The sequence below is a fragment of the Heteronotia binoei genome, chromosome 14 (assembly GCF_032191835.1).
Source record: "Heteronotia binoei isolate CCM8104 ecotype False Entrance Well chromosome 14, APGP_CSIRO_Hbin_v1, whole genome shotgun sequence".
Lineage (NCBI taxonomy): Eukaryota > Metazoa > Chordata > Lepidosauria > Squamata > Gekkonidae > Heteronotia > Heteronotia binoei.
In genome coordinates, this window is record NC_083236.1 from 65,462,505 (window position 1) to 65,472,752 (window position 10,248).

Consider the following 10,248-nt stretch of genomic DNA (forward strand, 5'->3'; position numbering starts at 1 on the left):
AACGGGTTGAAATTAAATCAAAAGAGTTTCCGGCTCAACATTAGGAAGAACTTCCTGACTGTTCAAGCGGTTCCTCAGTGGAACAGGCTTCCTCCTTGGGAGGTGGCGGGCTCTCCTTCCTTGGAGGTTTTTAAAGAGAGGCTAGATGGCCATCTGACAGCGATGAAGATCCTGTGAATTTGGGTTAGGTATTTGTGGGTTTCCTGCATTGTGCAGGCGGTTGGACTAGATGACCCTGGAGGGCCCTTCCAACTCTACGATTCTAGGATTTTAAGCCTTGGGAAGCCTCGGCAAAGTCAGGAAGGCAGTGGGCGCAGAGCATGAGGAGAGGGGGTGCCTCATGGTGCCCCAGGCCCATAGGTATGAGGGGCCCTGTGGGGGCACAGCCCCTTGACTGCTAGGCAGGGCCCCCTGACTTGGGGTCCCTAGCCAGCCTCCAGTGCCTCAGCTGCATCCTTTGCCATTCTGCCGTCGTTGCTTCTGCTTGCTTAGGGGCCGGAAGAATTCTCCGAACCCTCAGCAAGCAGAAACAACAGGGCATTTTCAGAGCCCAGGACTGAAAGTTAAGCTCCCAGTTGCTTCTGCTTGCTTCGGTGCTGGAAGAATTCTCCGACCCCTCAGCAAGCAGAAACAACGGAGCACTTTCAGTGCCCAGGACTGAAAGTTAAGCTCCATGTTGGGCTGATGTCGGGCTAGAGGGCGCCTGCAAGAAGAGGCCGTTCTGGCCCTCAAGTGGGGCTGCGGGGGGTAGGGGGCGGGTGGCTGCATTGCAGACAGGGCAGGGTAGGGGAGGCTGGCGCACACAAGTGAAGGTCCCCGCTGCAGTCCAGGGCTGGGGATCAGTGGAGAGGTTTTCTGGCCTCTCCACTGATCCCCAGTGCAGGGGTTTTCTGGCCTGCTCTCGCTGGCCACCCGAGCGAGGGTGGGAGCTGCGCTTGGGCAGCCTTGGCTCGCCCTCCGACAGGAAGAAATCCGAATTGGAGGTCTTGTAGCCCCAGAAGCCAGTTGCGACTTGGTGGCGCCTTCCACCTCCACCCCCCTCTTATCCCGCCGGGCTTGCCTAGCTGGAGCATGCTACAGGTAAGGGCAGGAGACCGTGCGGCATGTATCTAAACCTCTGAGTGGCTCCCCACCAGAGCTGCTGGAAGAGGGGTGGAAAGGGATCACCTTGGGGCAGCTGTGGGGAGGGAGGAGGCTGTATGGCAGCGAGCTGGCAGCTTTCCTCCTCAGCGGTGGTAGGAGAGAAGGTCATGGAGGTTGGGGCCACTCTGTGCCCCCTGAAAAAAATCAAGGCCCCACAATTCTTCAAATCCTGGCTACGGGGCTGTGGCGCACCTAGGCCAGGTTGCGCCCTAGACGGCCACCTACTTGGCCTACTCCCACACGCTGGCCCTGGTCCAGACGAACAGAGGTAGCTTGCCATTGCTTGCCTCTGCATAGCGACCAGGAGCTTTCCTCAGTCTGAATGTTAACAGCCTTCCCCCCCCCCATTTTGCAAAAACAAAGAAATACGGTTAATTAGGGGGCCTCACAATCTTACTATTACTTCACAAGCATGCAGCCGTACCTTGAAATTAGGAATCCGGTGATGGACAGGTCTTGGGAAATCAGCTAAGTTGCTGGCTTCCATGTAATCCCAGATTTTCTGTCGGATGTCCCACTTGGAAATACCTTAGGAAGAGGATGAAAATCACAGTGTATCCAGGCCTCAGATTCAGGAGTGCAGGTCCTGAACTTTTCTGAGAGTTCCACCTCCTTAAGAACATAAGAGAAGCCATGGCGGGTCAGGCCAGTGGCCCCTCCAGTCCAACACTCTGTGCCACATAAGAACATAAGAGAAGCCATGTTGGATCAGGCCAATGGCCCCTCCAGTCCAACACTCTGTGTCACATAAGAACATAAGAGAAGCCCTGTTGGATCAGGCCAGAGGCCCATCCAGTCCAACACTCTGTGTCACAGAAGAACATAAGAGAAGCCCTGTTGGATCAGGCCAGTGGCCCCTCCAGTCCAACACTCTGTGTCACATAAGAACATAAGAGAAGCCATGTTGGATCAGGCCAAGGGCCCATCCAGTCCAACACTCTGTGTCACAGAAGAACATAAGAGAAGCCATGTTGGATCAGGCCAGTGGCCCCTCCAGTCCAACACTCTGTGTCACATAAGAACATAAGAGAAGCCATGTTGGATCAGGCCAAGGGCCCCTCCAGTCCAACACTCTGTGTCACATAAGAACATAAGAGAAGCCATGTTGGATCAGGCCAAGGGCCCATCCAGTCCAACACTCTGTGTCACAGAAGAACATAAGAGAAGCCATGTTGGATCAGGCCAAGGGCCCATCCAGTCCAACACTCTGTGTCACAGAAGAACATAAGAGAAGCCATGTCGGGTCAGGCCAGTGGCCCCTCCAGTCCAACACTCTGTGCCACATAAGAACATAAGAGAAGCCATGTTGGATCAGGCCAATGGCCCATGCAGTCCAACACTCTGTGTCACATAAGAACATAAGATAAGCCCTGTTGGATCAGGCCAGAGGCCCATCCAGTCCAACACTCTGTGTCACAGAAGAACATAAGAGAAGCCCTGTTGGATCAGGCCAGTGGCCCCTCCAGTCCAACACTCTGTGTCACATAAGAACATAAGAGAAGCCATGTTGGATCAGGCCAAGGGCCCATCCAGTCCAACACTCTGTGTCACAGAAGAACATAAGAGAAGCCATGTTGGATCAGGCCAGTGGCCCCTCCAGTCCAACACTCTGTGTCACATAAGAACATAAGAGAAGCCATGTTGGATCAGGCCAAGGGCCCATCCAGTCCAACACTCTGTGTCAAAGAAGAACATAAGAGAAGCCATGTTGGATCAGGCCAGTGGCCCCTCCAGTCCAACACTCTGTGTCACATAAGAACATAAGAGAAGCCATGTTGGATCAGGCCAAGGGCCCCTCCAGTCCAACACTCTATGTCACAGAAGAACATAAGAGAAGCCATGTTGGATCAGGCCAAGGGCCCATCCAGTCCAACACTCTGTGTCACAGAAGAACATAAGAGAAGCCATGTCGGGTCAGGCCAGTGGCCCCTCCAGTCCAACACTCTGTGCCACATAAGAACATAAGAGAAGCCATGTTGGATCAGGCCAATGGCCCCTCCAGTCCAACACTCTGTGTCACATAAGAACATAAGAGAAGCCCTGTTGGATCAGGCCAGAGGCCCATCCAGTCCAACACTCTGTGTCACAGAAGAACATAAGAGAAGCCCTGTTGGATCAGGCCAGTGGCCCCTCCAGTCCAACACTCTGTGTCACATAAGAGAAGCCATGTTGGATCAGGCTAAGGGCCCCTCCAGTCCAACACTCTGTGTCACATAAGAACATAAGAGAAGCCATGTTGGATCAGGCCAAGGGCCCATCCAGTCCAACACTCTGTGTCACAGAAGAACATAAGAGAAGCCATGTTGGATCAGGCCAAGGGCCCATCCAGTCCAACACTCTGTGTCACAGAAGAACATAAGAGAAGCCATGTCGGGTCAGGCCAGTGGCCCCTCCAGTCCAACACTCTGTGCCACATAAGAACATAAGAGAAGCCATGTTGGATCAGGCCAATGGCCCCTCCAGTCCAACACTCTGTGTCACATAAGAACATAAGAGAAGCCCTGTTGGATCAGGCCAGAGGCCCATCCAGTCCAACACTCTGTGTCACAGAAGAACATAAGAGAAGCCCTGTTGGATCAGGCCAGTGGCCCCTCCAGTCCAACACTCTGTGTCACATAAGAACATAAGAGAAGCCATGTTGGATCAGGCTAAGGGCCCCTCCAGTCCAACACTCTGTGTCACATAAGAACATAAGAGAAGCCATGTTGGATCAGGCCAAGGGCCCATCCAGTCCAACACTCTGTGTCACAGAAGAACATAAGAGAAGCCATGTTGGATCAGGCCAAGGGCCCATCCAGTCCAACACTCTGTGTCACAGAAGAACATAAGAGAAGCCATGTCGGGTCAGGCCAGTGGCCCCTCCAGTCCAACACTCTGTGCCACATAAGAACATAAGAGAAGCCATGTTGGATCAGGCCAATGGCCCCTCCAGTCCAACACTCTGTGTCACATAAGAACATAAGAGAAGCCCTGTTGGATCAGGCCAGAGGCCCATCCAGTCCAACACTCTGTGTCACAGAAGAACATAAGAGAAGCCCTGTTGGATCAGGCCAGTGGCCCCTCCAGTCCAACACTCTGTGTCACATAAGAACATAAGAGAAGCCATGTTGGATCAGGCCAAGGGCCCATCCAGTCCAACACTCTGTGTCACAGAAGAACATAAGAGAAGCCATGTTGGATCAGGCCAAGGGCCCATCCAGTCCAACACTCTGTCACAGAAGAACATAAGAGAAGCCATGTTGGATCAGGCCAATGGCCAATCCAGTCCAACACTCTGTGTCAAAGAAGAACATAAGAGAAGCCATGTTGGATCAGGCCAATGGCCCATGCAGTCCAACACTCTGTGTCACAGAAGAACATAAGAGAAGCCATGTTGGATCAGGCCAATGGCCAATCCAGTCCAACACTCTGTGTCACAGAAGAACATAAGAGAAGCCATGTTGGATCAGGCCAATGGCCCCCCAGTCCAACACTCTGTGTCACAGAAGAACATAAGAGAAGCCATGTTGGATCAGGCCAATGGCCCATCCAGTCCAACACTCTGTGTCAACGAAGAACATAAGAGAAGCCATGTCGGGTCAGGCCAATGGCCCATCCAGTCCAACACTCTGTGCAACAGAAGAACATAAGAGAAGCCATGTTGGATCGGTCAAATGAGTCCCCAGCTTGCTGGGGGGGAAGTGTAGAGTGTAAATGAGTGGGGAAGGCAATGGCAAACCACCCCGTAAAAAGTCTGCCATGAAAACATGAAAGCAACGTCACCCCAGAGTCGGAAACGACTGGTGTTTGCACAGGGAACTACCTTTACCTTACTCTTTAGATTAGGCTTCTATCTTGCCTTTTGGTTGCAACCTGAATGTGAACTGGATCGACCTGAATAAATTTAAATTTTACGTTTGCAATGTAAACAGCCCCGTAGCACAGAGTGGTAAAGCTGCAGTACTGCAGTCTGAACTCTCTGCTCACGACCTGAGTTCGATCCCAGTGGAAGCTGGGTTCAGGTCGCTGGCTCCAGGTTGACTCAGCCTTCCAAGGTCGGTAAAATGAGTACCCAGCTTGCTGGGGGGAAAGTGTAGAGGACTGGGGAAGGCAATGGCAAACCACCCCATAAAAAGTCTGCCATGAAAATGTTGTGAGAGCAACGTCACCCCAGAGTCGCAAACGACTGGTGCTTGCACAGGGGACCTTTCCTTTTCCATACCCCGTATCTTTTTGAAACAAAGAAATATGGAATAAGGAACACTATTCTCATCTCTAACTGAGATGACATCTTTGGTTCTGGTCCCGCCTTCCGGGGCCACATAAAAGAATTCCACGCCATCCTCTATAGGGCAGCCCTTCAAGGACTCGAAGATGGTGATCATATCAGATGCTTCTGCTTTAAAATATGCTTTGTGGTTTGACTAAATGTGATGCAGGGGCCCTTCTTTTTTCCTCCCAACATAGTAACTGAGTGTGGGCAGAATGGCCTTCCTCTAACGGAGAACACAGCTCTCCCCCACCCCACATATCTAGGGCTAAGTGGCTTCCAGGATAGATTGAACCAGGGGGCAAGGCCAGATCGGGGGGGGGGGGGGCAGAGGAGATCTCCAGCCACTATAGTCCAATTCAAGAAATAACTGGGGACTTTGGGGGTGGAGCCAGGAGACTTTGGGGGTGGAGCCAAGATCAAGGCTGTGACAAGCATAATTGAACTCCCAAGAGTGTTCTGGCCATCACATTTAAAGGGACAGCACACCTTTTCAATGCCTTCCTTCTATAGGAAGTAATGAAGGATTAGGGCACCTTCTTTAGGGGCTCATAGAATTGGACCCCCTGGTCCAATCTTTCTGAAACTTGGGGGGTATTTTGGGGAGAGGCACTAGATACTATACTGAAAATGTGGTGCCTCTACCCCAAATATCAGCCCTCCCAGAGCCCCAGATACCCGCGGATCAATTCTCCATGATTTTCTATGGGAATAAATCTCCATAGGGAATAATAGAGTTCCCAGAAAATATTTCCCTCCCCCCCCCCCCCCGCTTTCTGACGACCCTGAAGCGAGGGAGGGGGGAGGGCCTCCAAACCGGGAGATCCCCTGCCCCCATCTGGGGATTGGCAACCCTAAGCCATCACCAGGAGTTCAGCATCCTGAAAAACAAGTAAGCCCCTGGGAGGGCGTGGCAAAGCATCACCCCGCCCCCAGCTGACATCCCCCCCCCATCCCACCCTCTATTCCTGAGCGCCCCCCACCTGCCCCCAGGGGGCTCTCGCCGTGGGTACCGGGGCTCAGGCGCGCCCCCGCTGCGCGCTCCATGCTTCCCCGCGGGGCCCTGCTGGCTACATTGTAGCTCCTCCTCGCGCCTGCCTGGGCGACGGCGGCCCGGCGGGGCCAGACCTCGCGGAGAGAGCGGAACGCGCCGGGGGAGGAGCCCGGCGGCGCCGAGGAGCTGATTGGCTGGCCCGCCGCCGCCTGCAAGTGGGCGCGAGCCTGGCAAAGGCGGCGCGCGCGGCTTTCGCCTTTGCAATCCCGGGGATCCTTTTTCCCAGCAATTGCCTGTCTGCAAAGCCAAGGAAGGAAGAAGAAACGCCTTCATCCCGGGGGAGGGGCAAATCACTGCAGACAGAGCGGAAAGGCTTGCTGCGTCCAGTGTGCCTTCTAAGTCTAAGCTGAAGCATCTTGCGAGCAAAAATTCTACTTTGTGGCCTGTTGGCATGAAAGTTGTGAGCGAGCGGGTTGGCTGCTGCAGGAATGAGGAGGAGAAGAAGAAGAAGAAGAAGAAGAAGAAGAAGAAGAAGAAGAGAAGAAGAAGAAGAAGAAGAAGAAGAAGAAGAAGAAGAAGAAGAAGAAGAAGAAGAAGAAGAAGAAGAAGAAGAAGAAGAAGAAGAAGAAGAAGAAGAAGAAGATGATGATGATGATGATGATTTGGGGATTTATATCCCGCCCTATACTCTGAATCTCAGAGCGTCACAATCTCCTCTACCTTCCCCCCCACAACAAACACCCTGTGAGGTAGGTGGGGACTGAGAGGGCTTTTACAGCAACCGGCCTTTCAAGGACAGCTTCTATGAAAGCTCTGGCTGACCCAAGGCCATTCCAGCAGCTGCAAGTGGAGGAGTGGGGAATCAAATCCGGTTCTCCCAGATAGAGTTTGTGCACTTAACCACTACACCCAACTGGCTCTAAGTGTGCTATGGAGCCATTTTTTCCTGAGCTAAGACAAAAATGCGTGAGCCCAGAGGTTAAAAAACTGTGAGCTGCCTCACACTCACTCAGCTTAAAGGGGACACTGCTCGCATCCAGACGATCTACTAAAGAGCCTCATGGGCCAGTTAAAGGCCAGACGGTCGACTGCGGGATGCACGTCTGGGGGATTCGAGCCTGCTCCAGCCGATGCGTGCCGGGGAGAGAGCCAAGCATTTCTGTCTCGTAGGGTTGCCAGTCCCCAGGTGGGAGCAGGGGATCCCCGGTTTGGAGACCCTCCCTCCTCTTCAGGGTCATCAGAAGGGGTGGGGGAGGGAAATGTCTGCTGGACACTCCATTATTCCCTATGGAGACTGATTCCCATAGGGTAGACTGGAGAATTGATCTGCGGCTATCTGGAGCTCTGGAGGGGCTGTTTTTTTTTTTAGGTAGAGGCACCAAATTTGCAGCATACATCCAGTGCCTCTCTCCAAAATACCCGCCAAGTTTCAAAAAGATTGAACCAGGGGGTCCAATTCTATGAGCCCCCAAACAAGGTGCCCCTATCCTTCATTATTCCAAAGGGAGGGAAGGCATTTAAAAGGCGTGCGCTCCCTTTAAATGTGATGGCCAGGACTCCGTTTGGAGTTCAATTGTGCTTGTCGCAACCTTGCTCCTGGCTCCATCCCCGAAGTCCCTAGATATTTCTTGAAATGGACTTGGCAACCCTACATCAGAGATGGGTCCCTGGATGCATCGTCTCTGTGTGTCTCAGCCTTCCGAGCCCCACCACCTAACGACCCTCCCCGCCCTGACTAAATGGGCATATTGCACACACACACACACACAGATGCATACGTACCCATCATATATGTGTATTTGTGTACCACTCTCAGTGCTTAAAGTACTTTGCATCTACCATCCCAGTAAATTGTGCCCTCCAGATTTCTCCAAGGCACATCCTATGAACATATGAAGCTGCCTTCTACTGAATCAGACCCTTGGTCCATCGAAGTCAGTCTTGTCTACTCAGACTGGCAGCGGCTCTCCAGGGTCTCAAGCTGCGGTTTTTCACGCCTGTTTGCCTGGATCCTTTTTTAGTTGGAGATGCCGGCGATTGAACCTGGGACCTTCTGCTTACCAAACAGATGCTCTACCACTGAGCCACCGTCCCTCCCCTAATAACAGAACATATGAAGCTGCCTTCTACTGAATCAGACCCTGGGTCCATCAAAGTCAGTCTTCTCTACTCCGACTGGCAGCGGCTCTCCAGGGTCTCAAGCTGAGGTTTTTCACACCTCTTTGCCTAGATCCTTTTTAGTTGGAGATGCTGGGAATTGAACCTGGGACCTTCTGCTCACCAAGCAGATGCTCTACCACTGAGCCACCGTCCCTCCCCTTATTATCCTATTGCTTTGTTCAAGTGGGTCGCCGTGTTGGTCTCAAGCAGCAGAACAAAGTTTGAGTCCAGTCTGCCCAGAGACACCTTTTAAGACCAACAAAGTTTAATTCTGGCCATAAACTTTCGTTTGCATGTTGGTCTTCAAGGTGCCCCTGAACTCAAATTTTATCCTATCGCCTTCTCTGTTGGATGCCGCACCCCTGTCGATTGCATCGATTTCTTCTATGTAATCCGCCCGGAGTCCTAAAGTAAAGGACATAAGGAAAAGACAGCGCTGTAAGGTAGGCGGCTATGACCCCAGTATTGCAGAGGGCGTATTGCCTTTTTAAAGACTGCCTAGCCAGCACTGTCTGATTATATATAATAATATAAATTAACACAGAACAAAGTTCGAGTCCAGCTCGAACTTTTAAGACCAGCAAAGTTTTATTTAAGGTACAAGCTTTCAAGTGCAGGTTTGCTTTTTGGAATACATTGAAATGGAAGTTAATAGTCCATGCATATAGGTAGAAAGTGATCAGCAAATTAGCATACAAGATAGTGAAGGTGTTTAACAAGTGCAAGGATAAAGCAGAAATATATATTTTACAATAGTGGCTCTCTATCCTTTCAAATAGCCAAATGATTAATCTGCGCTGCGGCGCTAATCCACTAGATGTCGCTATTTTTGCCGTTCCAAGAACCCGGCAGTTTTTCCGCGGCAACTGTTAATTCCTCTATTCGCCAGGAGAGGGCAGCACAGCACAGCGAGTGAATCTAGGTCTCCTTACTAGACTCCCGGAGTTCGCTGGAAGCGGCGAAGCAATAAAAATTATTTATTTATTTGGTCGCCTCTTTTCGCGACAAAGAATGCGATGACCGGCTAACCCGATCGCCAAAGGCCCTCCGACCCTGTGCGGGTTTTCGGAAAAATTAAGAAAGCGATACCAGCTAAAGGTAAACGCCATTCATGTTATGTCACTTTTTTGTTGTTTCCTTTTTCTTGTTTAATTAAAGAAACAAAATACGGGGATCCGGGCATTTAAGCAGGAAGAAGCGTTCTGTATAACTCCGAAGCTTGCTCGCAGAATTTTGTTTGATACAAAAGTTCTCCATTTTCGGTACAGTCGCCCAATTTTTGCAACGAGGCAATTTGATTTTGCGATTCGGGAGGAGGAAAAAAATACCGAAACAGACATGTTTGAAGAATGTTCCGAAGTTTGTAGCCGCTTTTTGATACAGATTTGTACATACCTTTGTTTAAATAGGTTGAAGTTATAAATTAATAAATACAAGACATAAATAAATAACTGCGCTGGTTTTAGTCAAAGTACTAAACGGTTTCCTAAAAGAGCGAGAGAAGTCCTACGCGTCCTCATTCGTCAAGATATTTGCTCGTCTGTTGTTGTTATTTTTTTACGCATCACAAAATTCCCCTTTTCCCCGTGTGGTGAATTTCATTTGCACAAATTCCCTGACTACGAAATCCGGCATAAATTTCTGCGGAGCTCTTTTGCAGGAGAATTCATCCTGTCCCACTTTCAAGACAGACACGAGGGCT

At 51.0% G+C, this 10,248-nt stretch overlaps 1 protein-coding gene across 1 annotated transcript in view; it reads right to left on the bottom strand.

Annotated features, from left to right (window-relative positions):
* MTHFSD (methenyltetrahydrofolate synthetase domain containing) overlaps positions 1-6,449 on the bottom strand; it is a 33,315-nt gene extending 26,866 nt beyond the window's left edge. The window contains exons 1-2 of the mRNA XM_060253923.1: positions 6,406-6,449; positions 1,568-1,671 (exon numbers count right to left, since the gene is read on the bottom strand). Coding sequence (XP_060109906.1) covers positions 1,568-1,671; positions 6,406-6,439 — 138 coding nt within the window. The 5' untranslated portion in view covers positions 6,440-6,449. The remainder of the gene's footprint in view (positions 1-1,567; positions 1,672-6,405) is intronic.
* Positions 6,450-10,248: the final 3,799 nt, after the last annotated feature.